Source organism: Bos grunniens, chromosome 5 (assembly GCF_055505025.1).
Source record: "Bos grunniens cultivar Pamir isolate PY7600 chromosome 5, Bosgru_T2T1.0, whole genome shotgun sequence".
Classification (NCBI taxonomy): Eukaryota; Metazoa; Chordata; class Mammalia; order Artiodactyla; family Bovidae; genus Bos; species Bos grunniens.
Genome location: NC_141169.1, coordinates 27474354 through 27502309, shown reverse-complemented (window position 1 = coordinate 27502309; position 27956 = coordinate 27474354). Strand labels below are relative to the sequence as shown.

The 27956-nt window shown below is 50.5% G+C and overlaps 2 protein-coding genes across 2 annotated transcripts; both read left to right on the top strand.

Annotated features, from left to right (window-relative positions):
• Positions 1 to 735: 735 nt before the first annotated feature.
• Positions 736 to 22565, top strand: ESPL1 (extra spindle pole bodies like 1, separase). Its single transcript, XM_086399263.1, has 31 exons — positions 736 to 881; positions 1273 to 1365; positions 1541 to 2584; positions 2865 to 2969; positions 3129 to 3249; positions 5602 to 5738; positions 6736 to 6929; positions 7211 to 7450; positions 7672 to 7816; positions 8139 to 8277; positions 8475 to 8614; positions 9853 to 9987; positions 11146 to 11265; positions 11764 to 11935; positions 12305 to 12433; positions 12564 to 12720; positions 13335 to 13444; positions 14467 to 15464; positions 15917 to 16241; positions 16438 to 16593; positions 16962 to 17175; positions 17276 to 17466; positions 18054 to 18181; positions 18305 to 18427; positions 20284 to 20439; positions 20550 to 20720; positions 20846 to 20950; positions 21122 to 21237; positions 21514 to 21597; positions 21766 to 21930; positions 22202 to 22565. The coding sequence occupies exons 1-31, from the start codon at positions 867 to 869 to the stop codon at positions 22401 to 22403; spliced, it is 6330 nt and encodes a 2109-aa protein (XP_086255389.1). The 5' UTR covers positions 736 to 866; the 3' UTR covers positions 22404 to 22565.
• A 1501-nt stretch (positions 22566 to 24066) lies between these two features.
• Positions 24067 to 27835, top strand: PFDN5 (prefoldin subunit 5). The gene is made up of 6 exons (XM_086399310.1): positions 24067 to 24157; positions 24364 to 24466; positions 24763 to 24794; positions 25908 to 25982; positions 26071 to 26176; positions 27633 to 27835. Exons 1-6 carry the CDS (start codon positions 24086 to 24088, stop codon positions 27707 to 27709), a joined length of 465 nt encoding a protein of 154 aa, XP_086255436.1. The 5' UTR covers positions 24067 to 24085; the 3' UTR covers positions 27710 to 27835.
• Positions 27836 to 27956: the final 121 nt, after the last annotated feature.

The following is a 27956-nucleotide window of genomic DNA, read 5'->3' as shown; positions in this document are numbered from 1 at the left end:
TCTCAGCTCTTAAAAGCGGTTGACAGTGATGAAGAAAACCAGTAACAGAGAAGGATGAGTTATCCAATAGAGTAAACTGAACACAGAGTTCTGAACTGAATTATTTAGAGGAGGAAGGGAAGAGAAGCAGTCAAGTGAATGCGCATGTTTGGGGACGTAGTTTGTACTCACCGAACACAAGCCATTAAAAACTGTGAAATATTCCACTGAATGAATTTTCGTAGTTCTTCACTCACAGCCCCTACCCTACCCATCTACCCTCCACCCCCATCAAGAAAATTCTGTCTTTCTCAAACAATCCCACTGATGGAGGGAGCAAGGCTGGAAGGCAGAGAGAGCTGGAACTCGCTACAGTACTTGTGTCAGTGCCCCTCAGAAAACTACAGTTTTAAAGAATTCCTTGAAAGGCTACGCCCTTTTTTTGCTAGTAACCCAAATAGATAGTTTCCAAGTAAGTTCTTCTTGTTGTCTAGTCTACTTCTCTTCTCTGGAAATTTAAACTCTTTCCGAGCTCTGACGATAAAGGGGAGGTGACAAAGGCAGTGGGCTGGCCTTCACGACCGCAGATAAGCCGCAGGAAACTGAGGAGGTCTGCCCCAACTGGAAAAGGTGGGAAAATCCGCGCCCCCAAGAGGTCGTAAAGTCCAGAGCAGCGGGATCCCGTTCGCAGGCATCACGTGACGACCCAGAGCGGCGGGTAAACTACAACTCCCAGAAAGCCTCGCGACCCGCCGGCGTTACGCAACTCTCGCTGATTGGTCGCTGGGGATATTTGAAAGGAAGGGCTGGCGCGGAAAAGGAAGGTTACATTTTGGATCCTTGCGGAGTACTCAGTCTGGTGATAACTCCTGGCCCTGGAAAGAAGAATGATCTCTAGGACGGTAAGGCCTGGAGGTACTCGTGAACGGTGTATGCGCCGAGGTGAATGGAGCCCCAGCGCTGACTTAGGGATAGGCCAGGCGGTTCCACTAAAAAAGTCGGGAGTCCTCGGAGCATCCTGGTGGGCGCCGGAGAGCTCGATGGAGGCCTCTGTTGTGGGGCGTTGGTTGGTAGGATGGGTAGTGAGGCCGGGTATAGGCTGGGAGGAAGGCATAGCAGAAGCGTCGGTTTATAATGGGAGCCCGGCGTCCTGGCATGGGCTTTTTTTCCGACAGGATTTCTGATGGCTTTCTTTGCCCGCTATCTTCCGCACCTTCAAGCCCTTCTCTCGCCCTTCATTTAGCTCCTTTACAGATCTTCTCTGCCTTCCCTAATCCGTCTCCTTTCCCCCAGCCCTCCGGCACCATGAGGAGCTTCAGAGGAGTCAACTTTGGGACCCTGCTAAGCAGTCCAAAGGAGACTGAAGAGCTGCTGCCTGACTTGAAGGTGGGCACGCTGTTCGACTGTGGACACACCTGGCTTACCAAGCTGAGCTGTTTTGTTTTTTAACTTATTTGAAGAGACAGATGAGTAGGAGATCCTCTCTTGGGCAGTCCTGTTTCTATTTCCTTTCCACATCTCTTTCTTCTTCGTTAGCCTCATTCATATCTTCCTCTCCTAGGAGTTCCTGACCAAGCTTCCCAGCTGCCGGTCTGATTCCGAGAGGAGACAAACTTGTGATGCCATTCTGAGGGCTTGCAACCAGCAGCTGACTGTCAAGCTGGCTTGCCCTAGGCACCTGGGAAGCCTGCTGGAGCTGGCGGAGCTGGCTTGCGAGGGCTACTTGATGTCTACACCCCAGCGCCCACCCCTTTACCTGGAACGAATTCTCTTCATCTTTCTGCGGAATGTTGCTGCACAGGGAGACCCAGAAGCCACTCTCCGACTCGCTCAGCCCCTCCATGCCTGCTTGGTGCAATGTCCTCGCCAAGCTGCTCCTCAGGACTACGAGGCTGTGGCTCGGGGCAGCTTTTCTCTGCTTTGGAAGGGGGCAGAAGCCCTAATGGAGCGGCGAGCTGCATTCTCAGCTCGGTTAAAGGCCTTGAGCTTTCTAGTACTCTTGGAGGATGAAAGTATCCCTTGTGAGATTCCCCACTTTGCTTCTCCAACAGCCTGTCGAGTGGTTGCTGCCCATCAGCTATTTGAAGCCAGTGGGCATGGTCTAAATGAAGCAGATGCTGAGTTCCTAGATGACCTGCTCTCCAGGCATGTGATCACAGCTTTGGTGGGTGAAGGAGCCTCTCCTGGTCCTCTTTCCCCACAGAGGGCCCTCTGTCTCTTGGAGCTCACCCTGGAACACTGTCGTCGCCTCTGCTGGAACCACCACTACACCAGGGCCACAAGTACAGTGGAGAAGGCCCACGATTACCTAAGGAACACCAGTCTGGCCCCCAGCCTCCAGCTGTGCCAGCTGGCAGTTAAACAGTTGCTGGCTGGGGAAGGAGGACCCCAGGCAGTGGCCAAGCTTCTGATCAAGGCAACAGCTGTCCTGAAGAACAGCTTGGAGGCACCATCACCCCCACTGCGGGCATTGTGTGACAGCTGCCAGTTCTTCCTCTCAGTCCTGGAGCGAGGCACCAAGAGGTGCTATGGACTTGATGCCATTCTGAGCCTCTTTGCTTTTCTTGGCAGCCACTGTTCCCTCATCCAGCAGCTGCAGGATGGTGTGAGTTCAGGACCCAGAGGTCGGGTGGGAATGTGGTTCTGTGGCCTCTCTATCCGGCTAGGGTCTTTGGTAAGATCTGGAGACCCTGGGTTCTGCCTTGGTAAGCTGCTCTCTGGACCATGCCTGGCCAGCCAGCAAGCAGCCTAGTATATGCTGGCGGGGGTCCATTCTGATGTCCTTCTTCCTACTCCCCAGGCGGTGTCAGTTCTCCAGGGCTCTGGGCCAGGCTTCAGCTTGGAGCTCTCTGCCCCTCCAACTGGCCTTTCCCTTCCTTCCTCAGGTCTATGGGGACTCCTCCAAGCAGCTGCAGGCTTTGGTTCAGATACACTTTCAGGGACTTCACCTCTACACTGCGGTGGTTTATGACTTTGCCCAAGGCTGTCAGGTACCATCTGGAATCAAAAAACCTGGACAGGTCCTAGGATCTGGGGTTGCTTGACTGTCCTTGGTAGAGCTTTGAAGTTGCTTTGGGCATGGAGTTGGGTGGACATCATCTTGGACCTCTTATGTCTCCTGTCTCTTCTCACCTTTCTTGTCCCTTCAGGAAGCTAATTTGGCTGACCTGGCCCGGCTAGTGGACAGTTGCAGATCTACTGTTACCTGGATGCTGGAGGCCTTACAGGGCCTGTCTGGCCGAGAGCTGACTGACTACCTGGGGATGACTGGTTAGTACCATGGGTGTCAGATGCAGGGTTCTTGGGAGAGTCATCACTTGTTAGGCAGGCAAGTAGCACTTGCTGGATAGTTCTGACCTCTTTGGGATTCCCTGTGGCTTTTGGAGGCAGTGAAAAGATATTTATAAGTATCCATTACTCTGTATTTAATATCAGTAGAGAAGTGATGAGACTAATTTACCAGAGCAGATATAATTTTTTTTTCTCATTGACGTTGAAATGACTTGGCATGTGTTTCATGAATATGTGAAAGTGAAAGTTAGTCACACAGTCATGTCTGACTCTTTGCCATTCCATGGACTGCAGCCTGTCCCGCTCCTCTGTCCATGGAATTCTCCAGGCAAGAATACTGGAGTGGGTTGCCATTTCCTTCTCCAGGGGATCTTCCCGACCTGAGGATTGAACCCATGTTTCCTGCAATGCAGGCAGATTCTTTACCCACCAAGCCACTAGGGAAGCCCATGTAGAATGGTCATAACTTAAATTTTTTAAAACCAGACAAAACATTCACATCATTCAAAATTCAGATTGCACAAAAGGGCAGACAGTGAAAAGTCCCTTTGCTCCTCATAATCCTAGTAACCCAATCCCACTTTGCAGATGCAGCTAATATGGTCAATTTCTTATGCATCCTGCTAGAGACACACTATGTATATATACTGTATGTGTATACACTAGGTAATACGTATATATTAGCCAACAGGCGTATATACTTCCCCACTTTTTTTTTTTCTCCCCACCCTTTTTAATTGAAATAAACATAGGGAAAAATACTAAAGTCATAAGCAAACAGTCGGATGAACTTCTGCAAAGGAAGCATACTTTGTAATTAGCATCTAGGTCAACTCAAAGAGTATGACTTAAACCCCCTGAAGACCCCTCTGTTCCTCCTTCTGGTCCACGCACCCCAATAGTAACCACTATCTTAACAGCATTGGTTAGTTTTGCCTGTTTTTTGTATTTCATAATAAATTTCCCCCTTAATTTACAAAAAGCATGGCCCTTTAGTTTAAATTATGTAAACCTAAAGAGTTCAGTCACTAGAAGGTTTTGGAAATTTTTCATATTCATATTTTCAGGTTGAATCTAGCCACAGAAGCAAAAAAATATAAGTCACAAAAATTAACAGTATGAAAATTCTTTCCACAGAATATTGAAGTCCTACTTTATTTTCTTCCAGCCATCTATGTCAATAGCCAGGAAGCTGCCTAAACTAGAATTTAGGAAGAGTGTATTAATTCATTCAGTGAATATTTATTGAGTACCTACTATGTGCTGCTAAGCACTGTTTCGAGTTCTTAGGTATGTCAGTAAACAAAACAAAGAGCTCTGCTGTCATGGAGCCACATTCTGGTTGGGGGAGAAAGATCATAAACAGTAGGATCACTGAAGTAGAACTTGTTAGAAAATGATCAGAAATATGGAGAGAAAGGAAAAGTGGAACAGGAGAAGAAAGGGAATTAGGAGCTCAGGGTAGATGAGGGGGCAAGTTACCATTTAAATAGGTGGTCAGGGTTGGCCTCATGAAGAGGGTGACATGAGAACAACTTGGAGTGTGGGAGGGAGTTGGCCAAGTAGGCACCTGGGAGAGCACATCCCCCGCAGTGGGAGCAGCCAGTGCCAGGGCCCTGTGGCAGGATAGAGGTGGTGTGTGTTTAAGGACCAGCAGGGAGGCTAGTGAGGCTTCAGTGGACTGAGGGAAGAAGAGGGAAGTGAGGGACAGGCCAGAGTGTTTCCCGCAAAATGCTGACATTTGAAGCAAGGTGAAGACAGATCAGTGTGTGAGGACGGATGGGCCCTGTATGGGTATGAGGGCTTGGCTCGTAAAACAAGGGCAGAGGTTGGACTTCCCCGGTCGTCCAGTGGTAAAGAATTCGCCTCACAATGCTGGTGATCTGGGTTCAATCCCTGGTCAGAGAACTAGGATCCCAGAGCAACGAGAGCTGTGCACCACAGATCAACGAGATCTGTGCGCTGCAACTAGTGGGCCCCCACACCACAACTAGAGAGTCTGAACTGCAACTAAAGATCCCACATGATTCAATGAAGATCCCACAGCTGGCAACTAAGACCTGACACAGCCAAATAAACAAATATTTCTTTTAAAAAAAGGTACAGAGGGGCTGGGTGATGTGAGGTTGCCTTCCGGAATGGAGGGCTCAGGCTGACTTGAAACCCGGGAGCGGAGAACGGCTCCATTCTCACTCCCTAGCAATGGGCGTTGCTGTCTAATCTGGGGGCTGCTGAGCTGACCACACAGGTTGAGCATCTCTCTACTGCCCCTCCAATAGCAGAGGGCATGGAGCCATTCCTGCGGTCCTCTGTCCTCTCTTTCCCATGCAGTCTCTTACACCAGTAACCTGGCCTACAGCTTCTACAGTCACAAGCTCTATGCCGAAGCCTGTGCCATCTCCGAGCCCCTCTGTCAGCACCTGGGCTCAGTGAAGCTAGGCACCTATCCTGAGGTGCCCCCTGAGAAGGTACGCGGGTAGGAGGGAGGTGATGTTGAGAGGGAGGAGGGGACTCGAGTGGCATGCAAGGGCCTGGCCAGGACCTTGGAGTAGAGAGTCAGGAGCTGCATGTTGGCACCGGTACCTGGGGCGGTGTTTCCCAGACCTCACCTGTACTGTTATTTACTTTTTTGATTGACTCACTTTTTATATTTAGCCTGATCCCCAGCCAGTGCTTTTCATCCTGGCTAGATATTAGAATCGGGTGAACTGAAAAAAAAAATTCTGAAGCCTGTCCCAAGCTAATTGCCTCAGACTCTCTAGCACTGGAGCCCAGGCATCTGGATTTTTTAAGGAGTTCTTTTGGCCAACCAGAGTGAGAACCACTATCATAAAGCAAGAATATACCCATGAAATGATGGGCTGGCTGGATTAACAGGCGAGATGGGTCACAGAGGGCCTTGGGTTTCATCTGATGAGCCTCTCAAGGACTGATGTGGAGGCCTTGGGTTTCTCAAGGCCACAACCCAAGATGTGGCATCTTGGGTTTCTCAGCATCGCTGTAGTGAATGATTGGAGGGCAGGGACAACACTGGGCACCCAGGTGGCTCCAGCAGATCAGGCAGAAAAGGGCAAGCGTCTGAACTGAGGCAGCTTCCTGGGGGATGGACAGAAGTGGGTGGGCGCAAGAAGTCAAGGACTAACCGGAGAGTGACTGGCTGTGTGAGAAGGGGAAGGAGGAGGCCAGGATGGTCTTGCTTTCCAATTCAGGAGAAGGTGGCGATTTGCTGAGGAGGGTGAGGGTCAGGAGGAGGAGCAGGTTTTCAAGGGTGTAGGCAATGGATATGTGGGTGGGATGGGTTGAAGCGTCAAGTTGAGAGCACTCAGGATATTTAGTTCTTAGGTGTCTCCTGCTGTGGGGCGAGTCTGGGGGCAGGAGGACCGTGGGCATGCATGCACATACTCTCCCATGGTACGTACTCCTTGCACCCCTCTTCAGTTTGGTCTGTTTTCTTCCTCTGGTCAGTTGCACAGGTGCTTCCGGCTACACATAGAGAGTTTAAAGAAACTGGGTAAACAGGCCCAGGGCTGCAAAATGGTGACTTTGTGGCTGGCAGCCCTGCAGCCCTGTGGCCCCGAACACATGACTGAGCCAGTCACCTTCTGGGTTCGGGTCAAGACGGATGCTGCCAGAGCCGGAGACAAGGAGCTACAGCTGAAGTGAGTTGGTGGGGAAGGGGATGACCCAGTCTCCTGGCCACAGCTGCTTTTGGCACTCAAGGTCACGTTCATTCTCGTGGCTGAGAAAGGCACTGTTCCCTCCGTTCACTGTGATTGATTGAGTGCCAAGTATGAGCAGGCACGGGGCTGGGTTCTGGGAGGGACAGCAGTGACAGGCGGTGTTCTTGCTTTCACCCCTGGAAACTGAGCTCAGCAAACCAAGGCGGGGACTCCTTGGCGTGGGGCCAAGTCTTCCGAGTGCTGAGCCTTCCCTCTCTCAGGACGCTGCGAGACAGCCTGAGTGGCTGGGACCTGGAGAGCCTGGCCCGCTTGCTCAGGGAGGAGCTGCAGGCCTACAAGGCAGTGCGGGCCAACACAGGGCAGGAACGGTTCAATGTCATCTGTGACCTGCTGGAGCTGAGCCCCGAGGAGACGCCAGCTGGGGCCTGGGCCCGAGCCACCCACCTGGTGGAACTGGCTCAGGTGCTCTGCTATCACAACTTTGCCCAGCAGACTGACTGGTGAGGAGGAAGGGCAGGGGAGGCCACTCCTGCTTCTGGCCCTGGGTGCTCTTGCCCTTTTCCGAGTCTGTTTCCCTCTCCACGTCCCTGAGCGCCCCTTGTAGTTTGTGGTCATGGGGACTCTTGAAGGGTGAGGCCAACGTGCTGCAGAAGGCCCTTCCTGGGATACTGTGGCCAGATCTCAGGGTTAAGCCGGGCTTAAGTGCATCTTCTCCTGACAGCACTGCCCTCGATGCCATCCGGGAAGCTCTGCAGCTTCTGGAGTCTGTGAAGCCTGAGGCCCAGGACAAAGATCGGCTTTTGGATGATAAAGCCCAGGCCCTGCTGTGGCTCTACATCTGTACCCTGGAGGCCAAAATGCAGGAGGTGAGCGCGGTTGCTCTGGGCTGAGCAGGACTGGGTTCAGGGATTATTTTCCCTGGACCCCAGCAAGCTAGCTGTTGTTCAGTCACTAAGTCATATCCGACTCTTTGTGACCCAATGGACTGTAGCACACCAGGCTCCTCTGTCCATGAGATTTCCCGGGCAAGAATACTGGGAATTGCCAATTCCTTCTCTGGGGGATGTTCCCAACCCAGGGATTAACCCCCCTCTCCTGAATCACAGGTGGATTCTTTACCACTGAGCCACCTGGGAAGCCCAGTAAGCTAGTACCAACCCTGCTTTTCACCCTGACCACCCCATCCAGGGTATTGAGCGGGATCGGAGAGCCCAGGCCCCTTGTAACCTGGAGGAGTTTGAAGTCAATGACCTGAATTATGAAGATAAACTCCAGGAAGATCGCTTCCTATACAGTAACATTGCCTGCAACCTGGCTGCGGATGCTGGTGAGGGCTGTGAACTTAGCGAGGTTGGATGCGGCCTCCTCGATGGCCTCCTAACAGGATGGGTCCCCCAGCTGTGGGAGAGGCTCCCCATGAGTGGGAGGTGGGCACAAGGCAGAGGCTATTATGGGAAAGATGACCACATTTCCCCAGACGGCCCAGAGTGAGAGAATGACTGGTCCCTTTCTTCTGATTTATAGCACAGTCCAAATGCCTGGACCAAGCCCTGGCCCTGTGGAAGGAGGTGCTTACTAAGGGGCAGGTGCCCGCTGTACGGTGTCTCCAGCAAACAGCAGCCTCCCTGCAGATCCTAGCGGCCCTCTATCAGCTGGTGGCAAAGGTAACGGGACAGTGTGTTGACACAGACCAGAGACTCGGCTCCTTCACCTTCTTTGGCCTGTGTCCCAGCCGGGAACTCATGTCACCCAGTGTACACTCTGTCACCAGCTTCCCCAAGTCTAAACCCAAGGCCTTAGGCAAGTTGCTTAACCTTCCAAGCCCTCATTTCCTTATTTCTAAAAGGACAGCAATGGGACTTGCCTGGTGGTCCGGTGGCTGATTCCACTCTTCCATTGCAGGGGAATGTGGGTTGGATCTCTGGTCATGGAATTAATTAACATCCTCCATGTAACACGGTACAGCCAAAAAAATAAAATAAAAATAAGATAAAATGAGGGTAATAATAATATTAACTCAGCCTTGTTAGCATTCAATAACATAATGCATGGAAGATGGTGTGTATAAATGGAATACTCAAATGATAGCCATAATTATTAGTAATTATCAGATAATTTTTTTAATATTTATTTTTATTTGGCTGCCCAAGTCTTTAGCTGCGGCATGTGAACTCTTAGTTGTGGCACGTGGATATAGTTCTTTGGCCAGGGATCGAACATGGGCTCCCTGCATTGGGAGCACAGAATCTTAGCCACTGGACCATCGGGGAAGTCCTAATTATCAGAGAATTTGAGATGTGTATACTCAGGAAAAAATACACAAACACCTGTAGACACAATTTTACATTTTTACATGCAGTGCTGGGAGGTGTCAAGGACTTCCTGAAGTTCTTCTCTGGACCCCACATTAGGAACCTATGAAAAAATGAAAAGGATCTTTGTACTATGGGTGTTAGGCCACTTTCCTAGCAGGAGGAGACTGGGGAGGCTGCCTGAGCCCTAGACTTGAATCTTACCTCTATCACATACCTGTTATGTGGGCTTAGACAAGCAGCTTAATCCTACCTAAGTTTCAGTTTCCTCATCTGTAAAATTAGGATTAGAATTGTTATGAAGATAAAGTGAGCTAGTATAGTGGCTGGCACATAGTAAGTGCTCAGTAAATCCTGGCTATTGATGATGGCTGGCATGCAGGCTTTAGAATAGAAGGGAGGGGGCAGGATGGCTTGCACACCCCCCGGCTGCCCTCCTTTCCGGCTCCTTAGGGATGGCCAATGGTTACTCTGTCTGGGTGGCCGCATTCCAGCCAGGCCCTCAGGTTAGACCACAGGGCTGGAGAGGAGGGGGTGGAAATGAAGGCTTGAGTACAAGCTGGGTAAACGCGTTGCTCCCGGCCTACCAGCCCCTGCAGGCTCTGGAGGTCCTCCTGCTCGTCCAGATGGTCTCACAGAGACTGAAGGACCATGCGAAGGCAGCCGGCTCTTCCTGCCAAGTCACCCAGCTCCTCCTGACCCTCGGCTGTCCCAGCTACGCCCAGGTACAAGTGCCAGCCACCCCAGCTTGCAGACCTGGCTTCGGGGACTGGCTTCTCTTCTCTGAGAAGATGGGACACTAAAGGGGCAGCTTTTCTGCCTTCTGCATCACATTTGGCTGAAGGATCGTAAAGGGTGGTTGGGAGGCGGCTGTGGGAAGAGGAGGCATCTCCCTCCATCTCCCAGTTGTTTACTGTTACATAGCCCAGTAAGACAGAACGGCAGAAGGCCGTTTACTAATCCTGTATTTCCCAATGGTTTCTGGTGCCCTAGCTTGTTCACTGAGAGCTGTTACAATGTGTCCTAACCAGTCTCCTGGCCTCCAGTTCCTTCCTTTTCCACTCCATGTTCTAGCATGATGGTTTCAGGCACAGATCTGATCTTATTACCTCTTTCCTGCTTAAAGGATTTTGTGGACTTTTCCATTACCTGAGGGATATGGTCCAGATCCTTTATTCTGAATTGCACGCCTTCTGCACACTGGTTCACTCTTTTTCTGGCCGCTCCCTACCACTATATTTCTTGTATGGGCCTTGCTGCCTTTGGCTGTGTTAATCCCTCCACCCTAAATACACCCTTACCCCCATTTTTTTTTTAATTGGGGTATAGTTGCTTTTCTACCATTTTTTTCTTTTTTTTTGTTCAGCAAACACATACTTTGTTTTCAAGGCCTAGCTAAATGGTCTCCTCCTTCGTAAAGCATTTTAAATGTCCTCTTCCTCACGGGCAAAATCAGCCACTTTTCCTGTGTCCCCACAGCACTGATGGCATTGTATCATGATGAGATAGATATGCCCTGCCCTTACCCCCTGCCCCGCCTCACTGCACTGCAAGCTGTTGGATAGAAGGGCCTGCTTACTGCTTATCCAGCTTTATCTCTCTAGCTTAGTGGTTAACTGAAAGCTACTAAATGAGCACTTTAGTAAGAGAATAATTCCTACGTATGTTTGTGTTAGTTGCTCAGTTGTGTCCAACTCTTTGCAACCCCAGAGACTGTAGCTCACCAGGCTTCTCTTTTCCATGGATTATAACATTTGAGATAATTTAATATTTAACTGGATGTATTCAACATTTTGCTTGCGAATACTTTAATCCACTTTAATTGGAACAGTCTGGCTGCCTGGTCACCAGCATGCTCACAGAAACCCTGATTGCTTCCTCAGGTGCACCTGGAAGAAGCAGAGTCGAGTCTGAAGCTTCTGGATCGCACCACAGACACATACCTGCTCCTCTCCCTGACCTGTGACCTCCTACGAAGTCGACTCTGCTGCGCTCGCCAGAAGGTGCTTCTCACTTTCTTGATCTCCGAAGGTCCTGGGGTTTGGAAGGATTTTAGGATTCTCCAGACATCTGTCTGGCTCCTGAGGTTTCTCTGGAACTGGGGAGAACGTTCCTGGCCCTGAGAAGCAGAGCCATCTCCTCACCTCACCTTCTCCCAAGGATCATTCACCAGTACTTCTCTAGGAGCCATTCCACCATTTTCATCCTTTTCTAGCTCTCTCGAGGACAAGGGGCAAAGTCTGTCCGGTGACTAGAAATTGGGATGACGCTGACACCCTCAACTGGGATCCAGTTGAGGGATCTAAAAGGCTGGGATTTCTCACACACGAGCTATGTGACTGGGTATCTTGTGCCCTTTGTGACTCTAGTTTTCTGTCCAGCTTTTAACATCTGAAAAGCAGGGGCTTGGGCCACGTGATCTCTAGGGGTATCCCAAGCTCTAAATTGCTGATCCGACCTCACTCACTGCTCTCCTCTGCAACCCTACCCTCTATCCCCAGGTGGCTGAGGGTGCTGCTCTGCTGCTGTCTGTGCTTCAGGACCCTGCCCTCCAGAGGGCATCCAAGGCCTGGTACTTGCTGCGTGTCCAGGCCCTGCAGCTGGTGGCGGCCTACCTGAGTCTCTCGCCAGACAGCCTGCTGGCCCCGCTGTGGGAGCAACTGTGTGCCCAAGGTGAAAGAGGCGGGCAGCTGGGCCTCCTTGCTGGGTGTGTGTGGTTTGTCCGCTGTCCCATCTGCTGTCCAGCTGCATGGACAAGCCTGCCTAGAAGCTGCCCAGAGTAGGCTTGGGATAGCAAATGAGTTTCAGTTCACTTGCTGACTCTAATCGATTGCTCAGTCACTACCCTGAACTGACAAGGATTCTGAGACTGGTCTTAGGGGGAAGGAGTTCTGTGACTGATTATCTCTGTCTGCCTTAAGCACGGATGGAGAGGGTGAGAGCCTGCTTTGCATTTGCTATCTTAGTATTTGAAGGTGATGGAAGCTCTGGCCACATCATCTCCCTTCTTGTCCCTCCTACCTTCCCCCCACACTTGCCCAGGCTGGCAGACACCTGAGATAGCACTCATCGACTCCCATAAGCTTCTCCGAAGCATCATCCTCCTGCTCATGGGCAGCGATGTGCTCTCAATTCAGAAAACAGCTGTGGAGACGCCATTTCTGGACTACGGTAAGCCCCAGGAGGAGAGCCAGTGTGGGAATGAGCAGACTAGTTGGTAGGGCTGGTGGTTTTGTCTCCAGAGGATTCAGGCTGTGGATCCTGGTTCCACGTGATGATGGTCTCATCTCCTTTGCTGCAGGTGAAAATCTGGTACAAAAATGGCAGGTTCTTTCTGAGGTGCTGAGCTGCTCGGAGAAGCTGGTCTCCCGCCTGGGCCGCCTTGGTAGTGTGAGCGAAGCCAAAGCCTTTTGCTTGGAGGCCCTGAAACTTACAACAAAGCTGCAGATACCACACCAGTGAGTACAGGGCCCAAGAGCCTGGTGATTCCCAAACCTCAGTGCCTACGACCTTGACCGTGGGTTCCCAAACTGGTCCACAGATTAACATGTTATGTTTGGAGGGGTTGATGGAAGAATGCATTCCATGGCAAATAAGTGGGAAATGCTGAGTTAATCAAGATTAGATGTTTTTATTTCCTATTGTGATTGTTGTTGAGTTGCTAAGTCGTGTCTGGCTCTTTTGTGACCCCGTAGACTGTAGCCCCCAGGGTCCTCTGTCCATGGGGTTTCCTATAGAACTTATCATATCCTCCAGTATGCTAATACACATTGTAAATCTCCAGAAGGGAGGTCCAGTGTACAGTGATTCCCTAAATCTCTTTGCCTGAAGAGGATCTTTTCAGTGAGGAATTTGATTTGGGAAATCCTCTCCTTAGGCAGCAGGATGGGCTGGTTTGAGAGATGAGCACAGAGGGTTTCCCCAGGGAGTGCCTAAAGGCAGCTTTAGGAAGTAAAGGCTTTCTGGAGGCTGGAAAAGACTATGATGGCTCCGCCCGGGAAAGGGCAGAAAGAGACTCCCCAGGGAAACAAGGAATTCCACTGATGGGTCTGTCATCACTTTTCCCAACCAGGTGTGCCCTCTTCCTGGTGCTGAAGGGGGAGCTGGAGCTGGCACGCAATGACATGGACCTCTGTCAGTCGGACCTGCATCAAGTTCTGTTCTTGCTCGAGTCTTGCACAGGTGAGCAGCCAGGCCCACATGCCCGTGGGTGGTGGTGAGGGTGACGTACACACCGTAATGCAGCTTTACATGTCAAGGTTTGGTTCCCTTCTAAATCATGGACTGACTTCTGGTCCCAGGGCAAAACTCCCTTCACTTGTCAGACCATTGGTGTTCTCCTTCAGATGGCCTGTCTAGGACTAACCCTACCTGCTTCTTAATTTTGCAGCGCTAAGATATTATAATTTAAATAAAACTGACTATTCAGTACCTTGGGTACTCACCACACTTCACATGTTCAAAAGCCACGTGTGTGGTTACTATATTGGGCAGCACAACTGTAGCATCCTCAGAAGGGATTAGGGCTAATAATAAAATATTGTACTTATGGTGCTTTTTTTTCTTATCAACTACTTTTACCTGTAGTATTTCACTGGACCCATACAAAACCCTGGGAAGTCAAATGGGAATGTCAAGTTTTTCCATTTATAAATTCAGAAAAGTTGAGAAATTCAGTGTTTAGGGCTAGGATCATGGGGCTAGTCAGGGGCAGGAGCCAGGATTAAGACTTGGGCTTCTGGGTGCTTGCCTGCCAGCCTGAACCATGCAGCCTTCTGAGCTGCAGAGATGGAGACTCTGTGGGTTGTGCTGATCCATTGTTCAAGGGAAAACCATTAAGCTATGGGACTTCCCTGGTGGTCCAGTGGCTAAGACTCCACTCTCCCAATGCAAGGAGCCCAGATTCCATCCCTGGTCAGGGGAACTAGAGCCTGCCTGCCACAGCTAAGAGTTTACATGCCACAACTAAGATGCCACATGCTGCAAATAAGATCCCCCCATGACTAAAACCTGGCACAGATGAACAAATAAGTAAATATTTTAAAAAACAGTAAGCTATGCCAATATCTAGTGTGCTAGTACGGTAATATATATGAGCCATTAGTAAGTATTAAAATAATGCAGATGAGGGCATCAGCCGCTGGGGTAGGCACACTGGTGTCATTTCTCTTAGTTTTGTAATGCTTGTTCCACTCTCTGCTCAGAGTTTCTTGGACTAGCGCAGCACCCGGACTCTGTGAAGAAGGTCCACCTGCAGAAGAGGAAGCAGCAGGCTCGGGTGCCCCATCCTCCAGAGCTCCCGGACGAAGAGCTCATTCTAAAAGGCCCTGCCCTGGAGCTGGTGGCCACCGTGGCCAAGGAACCTGGCCCTGTAGCACCTTCTGCTAACTCCTCCCCGATCCTGAAAACCAAGCACCAGCCCAGCCCCAGCTTCCTGACTCACTTGCCCACCTGTGACTGCTCGCTCTGTGCCAGCCCTGTCCTCTCGGTGGTCTGTCTACGCTGGGCATTGGTCACAGCGGGGCTGAGACTGGCCATGGGCCATGAGGCCCAGGGGCTGGATCTGCTGCAGGTGGTGCTGAAGGGTTGCCCTGCAGCCAGTGGTCGCCTTGCCCAAGCTCTGCAGGCTTCCCTGAATCACACAGCGCCCCCCTCCCCTGTCCCAAGCCTCTTTGATGAGATCTTGGCTCAGGCATATACACAGCTGGCACTGGAGGGGCTGAGTCAGCCATCAAACAAGAGCCTGGGAAAGGTCCTGGAGTCAGGGTTAAAGTTTGTGGTGGCGCGGATACCCCACCTGGAGCCCTGGCGAGCCAGCCTGCTCTTGGTCCGGGCCCTTGCAAAGCTGACCAGCCTCAGCTGCTGCACTGCCCAACTTTTTGCAAGCTCCTGGGGCTGGCAGCCGCCATCAATAAAGAACCCCACAGGCTCAGAACCCTCTAAGCCTCGGAACCAAAAACAGTCAGGACAGTCCAGACGAGGACGCCAGCAAGTGGGCTCTGCTACCCTGTCCTTCTCACATACCTCTCTGAAAGGTCTGGAAGGTGAAGGACTACCCTGTACACCTAAGCCCCCAGGCCGGGTCAGGCAGGCCGGCCCTGGGGTACCCTTCACCGTATTTGAGGAAGTCTTCCTTACAAAGACCAAGCCTGAGGTTCCCAAGGCCCCCAGGGTACAACGGAGGATCCAGACACGCCTCAAGGTGAGGTGGGACTATAGCTAGGTGGTACTGGTGTTGGGTGAGGGTGGTCCTGGAGAAAAGTTCTGCAGGGCAGGTGTTTCTACAGAATAGCTTCCCAGGGCCGGGTGGGAACTGTCTGTAGCTCTCCTGTTACGTATCACAGGACCCCTTATATCTTCCATAACGAGACCTAGTTCAAGACCTCATTTGTTTCAGACGGAAGAGACTTTTCTTAGTTCTAGCCTGTTCCTTTCCCTTTGCATCCTTCCTCTGGATCTTCTGGTCCTTCTCCCTCTGCCTCCTTCCACATCAGAGTTACTGCCCCTGATTGAGTACGGCCGATTATGCAGGAGGTTAATTCTTAAATCTTTTTCAAGGGCCTCGGTGATGGCGCCTCCACAGCGCCACCTCCTGGCAGACCATGTCTTGTCACTGAAGGCCCCCTGGCCCTTTTCCTTTTCCCACCATTCTAGGTGAACTTCAGTGATGACAGTGACTTGGAAGACCTTGTCTCAGTTGAAGCACAGCTTGCAGAGGGGTCCAAGAGACAGGGCACTACTTCCCGGGGCCGGGGCCGGGCCAGGAAGGGCCCGAGTGTGAAGACTAACTCAGTGGCCACGTCAGGCAGTGCCCCCGGCCTCAGTGGCAGAAGCCGGAGGGTCAAGAAGGTGGCATCAGGACATTGTGAGGAGCCGGGCCCCGAGATGATGAGGACCATCCCTGAGGAACTGACTGACAACCAGATGGAAATGAGCTTTGAGATCCTCAGGGGCTCTGATGGGGAAGACTCAGCCTCAGGTGTGAGGGCAAGGGTGGAAGGCAGAAGTCCATTTTTTTCGAGGTTGCCCTGGGGTCAAAACACAAGAAATAACTGGAGCCAAAGATGGAACAGAAAGAAAGTGCTTTTGCTGGCTCTGGGACGGGACCCTAGAAGGGAGAGCAAGGGGATGGCAGGAAGAGGGAATTCTATAGAAAAGTTGTGTCGTCTGCCTAGGTGGGAAGACACCAGGGCCTGATTCAGCCGTAGGAGAATGTGAGGTGTTGAGACGGGATGCCAGCAAAGAGGAGCTGCCCGGCCCTGGCCCAGACAAGGAGAGAGACATGGATCTGGGTCCCCGGCGCAGACTCCCCTCGGCCCCTGTAGCCATCGGTAAGTATGTTGACCACCGAGATCTGATCACTTGATCCCAGTACCTTTCCATTCTGTCCTTGGTTCTGGTTTTGGATCCCCATCTGGATCCAGTAGTCTTGAACGTGGGTCTGAATCCCAGCACACTCTCTACTAGCTGAATGCTGGTCACTCCGCCTCTCTGAGCTTCAATTTACTTAACTGTCAAATGGAATTGGGGCAGTGTGGAGAGAGTGGCTGCGTGTAAATTGCACAGCACCGCGCTTGGCATACTGCCCTTCAGAAATGGTAGCTGCTGTTTTCCACGTGGGAGGGGAGATGGGCACTGGTTCTTGGAAAGATTTTTCTCAGGAAGTCAGGGATTCATCTATGTCTTGTCCTTCCTTTAGATCTGTCTACCCTGGATTCCATCTGTGACTCACTAAGTGGTGCTTTCCGTGGCATCAGTCACTGCCCTCCTAGTGGGCTCTATGCCCACCTCTGCCGCCTCCTGGCCTTGTGCCTGGGCCACCGGGATCCCTGTGCCACTGCCTGCCTTGTCACCGAGTCTGTCTCCATCACCTGTCGCCACCAGCTGCTTACCCACCTCCACAGGCAGCTCAGGTGAGTGCCCCCATCCCTCAGGCTTGTGCTGGGACAGACTAGAGGGGAGGCTCCAGACTTTGAAGGAGGGAGACCTCACCTCCACTCGTGTCGCCTACAGCAAGGCCCAGAAGCACCGAGGGTCGCCAGACATAGCAGACCAGTTGCAGGGGCTGCACCTCCAGGAGAAGCCTGGAGACATCCCTCTGGCACGAATCCAGCGCCTCTTTGCCTTCAGGCCTTTGGGATCTGGCCACTTCCCCCAGCCTGAGAAGGACAGCTTCCGGGAGCGTCTTGCTCTGATTCCCAGTGGTATGGTGGCAGGCATCGTTGGCTCTGCTGTTGTTTGATGCATCTTCTTCTTAGGAAAGAGTTGGGTGAAGGATCTTCAGGCATTAGTTAGTTCACACACAGATGTATGACCCTTATAGTAGAAGGGCATGTCATACTTTGCCACTAATTAGTCATTTTGTTACTCTCACCAAATAGATATAACCTTAAATCTAGAAGTCTTATTTTTTTTTTTTAATCTCAAGTTTGAGTTACCTGCAGATTCAATGTCTTTCTTTCTTTAGAGCTAAGTTCATGTGTCTGGAGTTTTCCTATGCTAACATGAAACATGTTCACTGATGATTTGAGTGCCTCACTGTGAGTGGGAAGTGGGGAAGGGAGCAGGTCAGAGGAGGCAATTTTGTTAGTTTCTGTAGGGACACAAAGAAACGCAAAACATGGTCTATCTACATGGACTTGTTAGAGCAAGGGAGAGCACTTTGAACTCCAGTGATCAGGGAAGATTTCTAGGAGTTGTCTTGAGTGACGGACAGGGACTGAGTGCAGAAGATAGTGAAAGGAATTCCATGTAACAGCTGAAATAACTCGGGACATGTCCTGTGTGCCAGGGGTGACCGTGTGTGTGTTGGCCCTGGCCACCCTCCAGCCTGGAACTGTGGGCAACACCCTCCTGCTGACCCGGCTGGAAAAAGACAAACCCCCGGTCACTGTACAGATCCCCACTTCCCAGAGCAAGGTAGGTTTCCTGGGGTCAGGGAGCAGAGTTGGGCTGGGGCAGGCTTCTGGTCTACCTGTGGCTGGGGGATGGAGAGATGTTGGTCACACGGACAAGCAGAACTTAGACAACCCATCTCCAAAGCTTTCTGTGAGTTCGGCCTTGAAAGAGTTTGACGCCATCCAGAAGGAGCAGAAAGAGAACAGCAGCTGTACTGACAAGCGAGAATGGTGGACTGGCCGGCTAGAGCTGGATCGCAGGATGGAGGTGTGTGTTCCCAGTGTGGGATGGGGTTGGGCCTGCCCTAGAATATCTCCTCTCTCGGGGGTCCGTCCCAGGTCTGTGCTGAACTACCTCAAGTCCTTTCTGGAGGTGTTGCTGTTTTTCAGTTGTGTCAGACTCTTTGCCACCCCATGGACTATGGCATGCCAGGCTCTTCTGTCCTCTACTGTCTCCTGGCGTTTGCTCAGATTCACGTTCATTGAGTCAGTGATGCTATCTAACCATCTCATCCTGTGCCACCTGCTTCTCCTTCGGTCTTCAGTCTTTTCCAGCATCAGGGTCTTTTCCAGTGAATTGGCTCTTCACATCAGGTGGCCAAAGTATTGGAGCTTCAACTTCAGTATCAGTCCTTCCAATGAATATTCAGGGTTGATTTCCTTTAGGATTGACTGGTTTGATCTCCTTGCAGTCCAAAGGACTCTCAAGAGTCTTCTCCAGAACCACAATTCGAAAGCATCAATTCTTCTCACTCAGCCTTCTTTATGGTCCAACTCTCACATCCATATATGACTACTGGAAAAAGCTTAGCGTTGACTGTATGCACCTTTGTCAGCAAAGTGATATCGCTGCTTTTTAATACGCAGTCTAGGTTTGTCGTAGCTTTCCTTCCAAGGAGCAAGCGTCTTTTAATTTCATAGCTGCGGTCACCGTCTGCAGTGATTTTGGAGCCCAAGAAGAGAATCTTCACTGGTTCCACTTTTTCTCCTTCTGTTTGCCGTGAAACGATGAGACTGGATGCCATGATCTTAATTTTTTTCATGTTGAGTTTGAGGCCAGCTTTTTTACTTTCTTCTTTCACCCTCAATCAAGAGGTTCTTTAGTTCCTCTTCCATTTCTGCCATTAGAGTGGTATCATCTGCATTTCTCAGGTTGTTCATATTTTTCCCAGCAATCTTGATCCCAGCTTGTGATTCATCCAGCCTGGCATTTCGCATGATGTACTCTGCATATAAGTTAAATAAGCAAGGTGACAGTAACAGCCTTGTCGTACTCCTTTCCCAATTTTGAATCAGTCCATTGTTCCTTGTCCAGTTCTAACTGTTGTTTCTGGAAGTGTAGGCCTAAATAAACATTGTGTTACTTGGGAAGCACTTTAAACAAGAGCACAAGGGGACTTCCCTGGCTGTCCAGCAGTTAAAGTTCCATGCTTCCCCTGCAAGGGGTACCGGTTCAATCCCTGGTCTGGGAACTAAGATCCCACATACATGTGGTGTGGCAGGAAAAAAAAAAAACAATAAAACAAAAACCAAATAAACCAGAGCCCAAGACTTGAAGGGGTTATGGCAATGAAATGTTTAAAGATAAGTACAAAATAAGAATTTAAGGCCAAATACCAGCCTCCCAGGGCTTCCCAGGTAGCTCAGCTGGTAAAGAATCCACCTGCAATGCAGGAGACCTGGATTCGATCCCTGGTTTGGGAAGATTCCCCAGAGGAGGGCATGGCAACCCACTCCAGTATTCTTGCCTGGAGAATCCCCATGGACAGAGGGGCCTGGCAGGCTGCAGTCCATGGGGTCTCAAGGAGTTGGACACATCTGAGCAACTAAGCACAGCAGCACATCAGACTCCCAGCCATAATTTTCATTTCATTTCCTGACTTAGCTTTTGCCCACCTGTTTGTATTTATCCAAATGTAGTGATTTATTACAAATCTTATCTTATCAATACTCTCTCAGAGTCTCAGCAAATGAAAAATGTTGCTCTCTTGCCTTTTATGTTGGTCGTAAGATACATAAGACACATCCACTCATTGGAAGACGCATTTCCTTGCCTCCAAGATGGTGCCTGTGGGGAAAGAAACTTGGCTTCCTCTCTCACTGATGGTTCTGTTGTGCATCCAGGTTCTCGCCACTTCCCTAGAGAAGTACGTGCTGGGCTGCTGGCGGGGGCTGTTGCTGCCATCCTGCGAGGACCCCGACCTTGTCCGGGAGGCCTCCCATCTACAAGACTCACTACAGGAATGTGGCTGGAAATATCCTGACCCCACTCTGCTGAGAGTGAGTTGAGAAATCAGGGAAGAGGATGAAGTGCACCTTACCTCTTTCCCACCTGCCACTGCGGGTGGAAAGGGGAGCTCTTGTACTCACTGACCACTGGTCCCCTGCAGATCATGCTCAGCGGTGCCAGTACCCTCACGCCGCAGGACGTGCAGGCCCTGGCTTATGGGCTGTGCCCAGGCCGACCAGCCCGAGCCCAAGAGCTCCTAGGTGAGGCAGTAGGGCGTCTCCAAGGTCAGACATCAACAAGCAGTAGGCATCTCGTGTTAGTGCTGGACAAGGTAAAGAGCCAGTAGCCATATGGGTAGCATCTGGTGGGCAGTGGGCACCTCCTCTCAACCATACCCCTTCTGCCTCCTGCATACCCCTGCCTCAGGACAGTAACGTCTGAGTGCTTTTTGCCCAGGACCTACAGAAGCTGCCGTGGGAGAGCATACCCAGCCTCCGGGCCCTGCCTGTCACTCGACTGCCCTCCTTCCGATTCCTACTCAGCTACTCCATCATCAAAGAGGTGTGGGGTTCAGGGAATGGAAGGTGGGGATGATGGGTAATTGAACAAGAAAAGGCAGAGAGACGTGGCAAGAGAGGAAGGCGGTCTTAAGAATGGACGGGGACTTGGGTTGGTTGGAGCTTGAGTGCTCCGACCAAACTGGGATGCTGATCACTGGTTTCTCTCCATCAGTCTGGGGCCTCATCAGTGCTGAGCCAAGGAGTGGATCCTCGCAGTACCTTCTACGTCCTGAACCCTCACAATAACCTGTCAAGCACAGAGGAGCAATTCCGAGCCCATTTTAGCAGGTCAGGGGGAGAAGAGTAAGAAGAGTGGTAGGGAAGGGTAGACGCAACACAGGGGTAAATGTCCTTTTCTCTGGAATCAAATGTTGCAGCCCACCTCCTTCCTAGTGTCCCTTCTGCCCTTTTTGCCACATGACCCATCTAACTCTGGCTGCACCACACAGCGTGTGGGATCTTAGCTCCCCGACAAGGGATCAATGCCCCGCCCCCTGCACTGGGCGTGCAGTCTTAACTACTGCACCTCCAGCTAAGACCCTTCTCACTGCTTTTTCCCTGCAGTGAAGCTGGCTGGAAAGGGGTGGTTGGGGAGGTGCCGAGCCCGGAACAGGTGCAAACGGCCTTGACGGAGCGTGACTTGTACATGTGAGTGCTCAGGGCAGGGAGATGGGGAGAGGGACAGTCCCAGAGGGTGGGTATCATCATGGTCTGCTCTGGGGCTTTGGAGCCCCTGGCTGACTCTGGACAACTCTGGAGGCAGTGCCGAGGCCTGGCCCTGCGAGGTCAGTTTCATCTCACCTCCTTCTGCCTCAGCTATGCAGGGCATGGCGCCGGCGCCCGCTTCCTGGACGGGCAGGCTGTCCTGCGGCTGAGCTGCCGGGCAGTGGCCCTGCTGTTCGGCTGCAGCAGCGCAGCCCTGGCTGTGCATGGAAACCTGGAGGGGGCTGGCATTGTGCTCAAGTATATCATGGCTGGCTGGTAAGTCTTGAGGGGCAGTCTATGCAAGGTCCCGACCCCAAGTGCTTTCCCAGGTCTGAACCCTAAATCCTTGCTCTTTTGTGCCCCATTTTCCTCCCATCCTAGTTCCCTGGCATGCTTGGGCCTTTACCCCTTTGTCATCATCTATCCTCCTCCTGGAACGATGGGCCAAGGGGCTTTCTCATTGGTTTAATCCCTCTCAACTCATTCACCACCATGAATCAGAAGTTTTTGAGCCCTTACTTTGTATTTCTTCCTTCTCTTTTCCCAGCCCCCTGTTCCTAGGTAACCTCTGGGACGTGACTGACCGTGACATTGACCGCTACACAGAGGCTCTGTTGCAGGGCTGGCTTAGAGCAGGTTCAGGAGCCCCCCTTCTGTACTATGTCAGCCAGGCCCGCCAGGCTCCCCGACTCAAATACCTTATTGGGGCTGCACCTGTAGCCTATGGCTTGCCTGTCTCCCTGCGGTGACCCCTTGGAGCTCTCCTGTTGCCGGTAGAAGCTATGTGACTATTCTACCTCCAAACTTAGGTTTGGCCCTGAAGATAAATATTTTAAGTAATTTTCCGGTGTTTTACATGAAAGATTTCCTTTTGATTTAATTTTAATATAATAAAGATACATTACTTGAAATCCTGTTTTGTGTAGTTTCTCTGAGAACATTTGAAGATAAGACTGTTGCCCACTTCCCACTATGTGGTACTATAGATAAGAATAACTTGCAACAGTCCAACTCTGAGAGCATTGGGAAGAAAGGCAAACCACAGGAAAAAGATGGACCTGGCTTGGCCCCAGCAGACAAAGCTAAAGGACAGCAGGGCATCAAAATGATCTAAGTGGGGACAAAGCCCCGAGGAAACATAGATATAGATCCATTGAGAATGTCTTGGCCAGGTACACTCATAGCTATCTTGACTTCCTGCCTCTGGTATCCTCGGAATGACATTAGCTTTACTGCCTCGGTTGCCCTGCCCCCTCCAAAGTGGATATTGTCCTTCCCCCACATTCAGCTATTAACACTTGTCAGTGCCATGACACTTTAGCGGCAGGTTCTGGAGAGTTTTTGTAGCTCAGATGGTAAAGAATCTGCCTGCAATGCAGGAGACCTGGATTCAATCCCTGGGTCTGTAAGATTCCCCCAGAGAAGGAAATGGCAACCCACTCCAGTATTCTTGCCTGGAGGAGTCTAGCGGCTACAGTCCATGGGATCGCAAAGAGTTGGACGCGACTGAACAACACACACACACGTACACACTCACATACACATTGGGAAGTTTTGCAACTTACGTATGGTTTTCCTCTCCCCAACTAGATTGTTAAGCTCAGAACTATATATCTTACACTCATGTATCCTTCACTTCTAGCACATGGTAAAACACTGTGTTGATTAATAAAGCTACTGCTGTACTCCGAGTGATAATGTGCCTCCTTCCTGTTCTCTCAACCGCCAGACTCTGCTTCATCTGCGCGAAACATCCCTTTCATAACACTACTGTCCCCCCTGTCCCTTGCTCCTTGAACTTCCCAGGCTTCTTCCCTGCCTGTTGTCACCAGGCTTATACCACCGGCTGTGGTTATAGTGTATCTGTGCGTCTGTGCTGGGTCTTCGTTGATGTGCGGGTTTTCTCTAGTGGCAGGGAGTGGGAGCTTATTTCGGTGGCTTCTCTGTTGCCGAGCACAGGCTCTAGGCGCCCAAGCTTCAGTAGCTGCCCCTTGCGGGGGCGGTGCTCTGCAATTGCTGCACAAGGGGCTTTGTTGATCCTTGGCATGTAGGATCTTTCCGCACCAGGGATGGAACCGTTTCCCTTGCATTGGCAGGCGGATTCTTAACCACTGAACCACCAGGGAAGTCCCAAGGCCTGAGTAAGATGAAGTTTCTTGAGCATAAGGATCCTGTTTGTTAGAACTTGATTATGCGAGGTTTGGGACATTTTGTGAAAAGAAAACGCCGCAGCCCTTTCTATTCCAAGGGGAGTCACGCCGAAGATTCCGCACCCCACGCCCCGCCGCGAGTTTCCCTCTCTTCCGGGTTGAAGGACCATAGAGATGTCTAGCGCTGCGAGGCCTCCAGGCGTAGCCATCGAGATACGCAGAAGACGGCTAGAGCGTTGCTCTCCCGGAGGGTTTCCGCTTCATAAGCCCTCCTTCCCAACATGGCGCAGTCAGTTAACATCACCGAGCTGAATCTGCCGCAGCTAGAAATGCTCAAGAACCAACTGGACCAGGTGGGAATAGGCTCCGAAAGCACCCCTTTCCCGTCTCACTTTCCTCCCCCCGCAGCCCGCACTTCCTTGCCCCCCATTCCTCCCCTCTTGGGGAGAATTCCCTTCCCAGGCGAAATCCCCACCCCGTCCCAGGACCCGCCCCTTGTCTGGCGGTGCCCGCTTCTCCCGCGAGCCCCAACCGTGACCCTCATTCCTGTTCTCTGTAGGAAGTGGAGTTCTTGTCCACGTCCATTGCCCAGCTCAAGGTGGTTCAGACCAAGTATGTGGAAGCCAAGGACTGTCTGAACGTGCTGAAGAAAAACAACGAGGGTACGGGGTAGGCGTGCGAAGTGAACCTGGGAGATGCGGCGAGCCGGCTTCTCTCTTCCCGCCTCCTAATCCAGTTTTCTTACCTGAGACGAGAGAGCAGTCCATTACGTATTGTCGCTGCAGGAGCCCTTTGCATGTTGCTTATCTAGAGTTGAAATGTCCAGGATATTTTTCTGCTCCTGTTGCCCCTGTTCGTCCTTTTCGTATAGTTTTCGGGCGCCGTGCCGTTTTGAAACTCCCTTTTAAAGTTGGAGCTGCCAACCTTCCCCACATGTTTGTCTTAATTGCTTTCACAGGGAAAGAATTACTTGTCCCACTGACGAGTTCTGTATCCTTTCCGCAGGAGCCTCTTCCCTGCCCTCTCGTTTTCTCCCTCACACCTAACAACCTTCAAAAAAGGGCGGGAGATATTGATTATTCCAGAGTGCCTAGATGGTTCTGAGACCGCTATTAACACAAGCTTAGCTCTGCTGTCTAACCTAAGGCCAGGAACTAATTAATGCTTGGTGAGCACCCAGATGTATGTATTTAGAATTGAGGTGTGATTATTTCCCTTTGCTCTGAGGATATAACCTAGTAGGGGGGTAGAACTGGTGGTTTACGTTTTTACTGTAACTTAGAAAACATAAGCAATAGAAGAATAGAGGATTTGGAAACAAAGGGGTTGGTTCTGTTTATTAATCCTCAATTTCAGTTTAATTATGGCTCTTATTCCTAACTATTGTTACTAAGAAACCTGGATTATGTCTTAGCTGTTGAATGTTTTACTTGAGTGAGCAAGTTACGGCAATAGGGCACCCATAAACTACCTGAGAATGGACAGGCTGAAAAGGAAACACAGGAATAGCAGTGTAGCAGGGATTACTTAAATAATCAACATTAAATCCATCAGGAATTAGCTAATTCATGTCTGGGAGTGTTAAAGAGAAAGTGAGGCTGGCTTTTCACTCTGTTATTCAACGGCAACAGGAAAAAATTATCCTGTTCTGTCATTCTAATGATCTATCATTCTAATTGCTATAATATCTAGTCTTTCTGGAAGGAATAATGGTAAGAATTGTAAGAACTGCTTGCAGGATGGCAGATGGGATCAGAACAAGATCAGCACATGTGATTTTTCTCCATAAGGAACCAGCTTCCCTGTTTCTCCTCATGTGGAGTTTGTAGGCCTTCAGATGTGCCTTGTAGCTTATTCCTTTTAAATTTTTGTTTGTTTGTTTATTTTTTTTGACTCCATCCCATGGCTTTTGGGATCTTAGTTCCCCTACCAGGGATTGAACCCAAGCCCCAGCAGTGAAAGCAGTGACTCCTAGTGACTGGACCTCCAGGGAATTCCTGCCTCCTTTTTAGAAAAGGAGGGTGTTGGTAGGTCAAGCTGAACTAGCTGACAGGGAATCATGACTCATACTGGGCTAGTTTTCCCTTAATCCTTGCCTCTCAGATGTATGTCCCCGGGAAGCTACATGATGTGGAACATGTGCTTATCGATGTGGGAACTGGCTACTACGTAGAGAAGGTGAGTGGAAGGGAACATAAGAATGCATCTCTGAGGGGGAGAGCTGGCGTACAGAATGGGTTACCTCTCATTCACTCTGACCTTGCAGACAGCTGAGGATGCCAAGGACTTCTTCAAGAGGAAGATAGACTTCCTTACCAAGCAAATGGAAAAAATCCAGCCAGCTCTGCAGGAGAAGCACGCCATGAAACAGGGTAAGCTTGCCTTGGACACCTCTTCAGACCCTTTCTGCCTCCATAATAACAGACATGGATTGCAGTGTGAACCATGGGAGGGAGTATCCCCTTTGCTGGATTAAAACCGTGGTTTTTTGTTTGGTATCTTGATGCATTACTCCTTAGATTCTGTGTCTAACATACCCACTGCCTTTGGTGCTTGAGAAATTTAGAGAAAGGAAATCATGTGTTTTTGTGTTTGAGTTCCTATTTATTGGGGATGGAATGAGGGAGCAGGTGCATGTAAATGAACACAGCAAAGAAATATAGCCATAACTAGCCAACTACTCAGAGAAGGCAATGGCACCCCACTCCAGTACTCTCGCCTGGAAAATCCATGGACGGAGCCTGGTAGGCTGCAGTCCATGGGGTCGCTAAGAGTCAGACATGACTGAGCGACTTCACTTTCACTATTTACTTTCATGCATTGGAGAAGGAAATGGCAACCCACTCCAGTATTCTTGCCTGGAGAATCCCAGGGACAGAGGAGCCTAATAGGCTGCTGTCTATGGGGTCGCACAGAGTCAGACACAACTGAAGCGACTTAGCAGCAGCAGCAGCAGCCAACTACTAGCAGTTATAGCCCTGGCTGCATATTAGAATCACGCAGATAGTTTTTTGAAAACCTGGGCGACTCCAAACCAACTACAGTTGACCCTTGAACAATGTGGGAGTTAGGGGTACCAAACCTTGGTGAAGTGGAAGAAAATCTGCATATAATTTATAGTCTACCCCTCTGTATCCTCGGTTTCAAGTTTGCAGATTCAACCAATTGTAGATCATGTCCTACTATAGTATTTAGTACTGGGGGGAAAAAACATGTAAGTGGACCCACACAGTTCAAACAGGTATTGTTCAAGGATCAACTGTGAATCAGTAGGGTGAGATTCCAGACAACAGTGTTTGTTTGTTTGTTTTTAAAGCTCCCTGTGTGATATACAGTCAGGATTAAGAACCACTGTTCTAAAAGCAAACATCTTTTCCACATTATTATATTCTGGGTATATGTGACTCATTTGACACTGTATTTTGTTCCTTTTTACATCCCAGTGGTTCTCATATGAGCTTCCCTGGTGGCTCAGACAGTAAAGAATCCACCTGCAATACGGGAGACCTGGGTTCGATCCCTGGGTTGGAAAGAGCCCTTGGGGAAGGAAATGGCAACCTACTCCAATATTCTTGCCTGGAAAATCCCCGTGGACAGAGGAGCCGATCCTCCGTCCATGGGGTCGCCAAGAGTCAGACACGACTGATCGACTTTCACATCTCATATTATTGACAATTGAGATTCTAAATTGGTGTTGTGTTTGCCCTCTACAGTGAATCTCTGTGTTGAAAGTTAATTAACTGTAGTAGTCTGCCTGTCAATTTTCCTTAACTCTGGGCTCTCCCCTTTAGCTCCTGCCCAGGGTCTGACTCTTCTTTTATTCCACAGCTGTCATGGAGATGATGAGCCAGAAGATTCAGCAGCTCACAACCCTGGGAGCAGCTCAGGCTACCGCCAAGGCCTGAGAGCTTGTTTCAGAAATGGGGCAGAGGGTGCCTGCTTCTGGAGCCTGGGACTTTGTGGACGTGGTTTCCTGGAATGGGGAAAGAAGAGGGTCTGTGTTTAATGCTAATAAATGAGCCAGCTGGGCAGAGTGGTGGTCTTTTCTTGCATTAAGTGAGGAGGTGGGAGGGTGGTGGTGAGAGGGTGTGCCCCTGCCTGGAGCCTGATAAGCAGGAGTGATGCAGTGCTCATCTTGGGGGCTCCACTTGG

What these genes read in the sequence shown, in the direction of transcription:
- PFDN5 (XM_086399310.1), top strand. Translation starts at nt 24,086, where the DNA reads ATGGCGCAGTCAGTTAACATCACCGAGCTGAATCTGCCGCAGCTAGAA. An exon ending in CTGGCTACTACGTAGAGAAG is followed by an intron (nt 25,983 to 26,070) that starts GTGAGTGGAAGG and finishes CTGACCTTGCAG; the next exon opens with ACAGCTGAGGATGCCAAGGA. An exon ending in GAAGCACGCCATGAAACAGG is followed by an intron (nt 26,177 to 27,632) that starts GTAAGCTTGCCT and finishes TTTATTCCACAG; the next exon opens with CTGTCATGGAGATGATGAGC.
- ESPL1 (XM_086399263.1), top strand. An exon ending in TGACTACCTGGGGATGACTG is followed by an intron (nt 3,250 to 5,601) that starts GTTAGTACCATG and finishes TTTCCCATGCAG; the next exon opens with TCTCTTACACCAGTAACCTG. An exon ending in CACCTCCACAGGCAGCTCAG is followed by an intron (nt 17,176 to 17,275) that starts GTGAGTGCCCCC and finishes TGTCGCCTACAG; the next exon opens with CAAGGCCCAGAAGCACCGAG.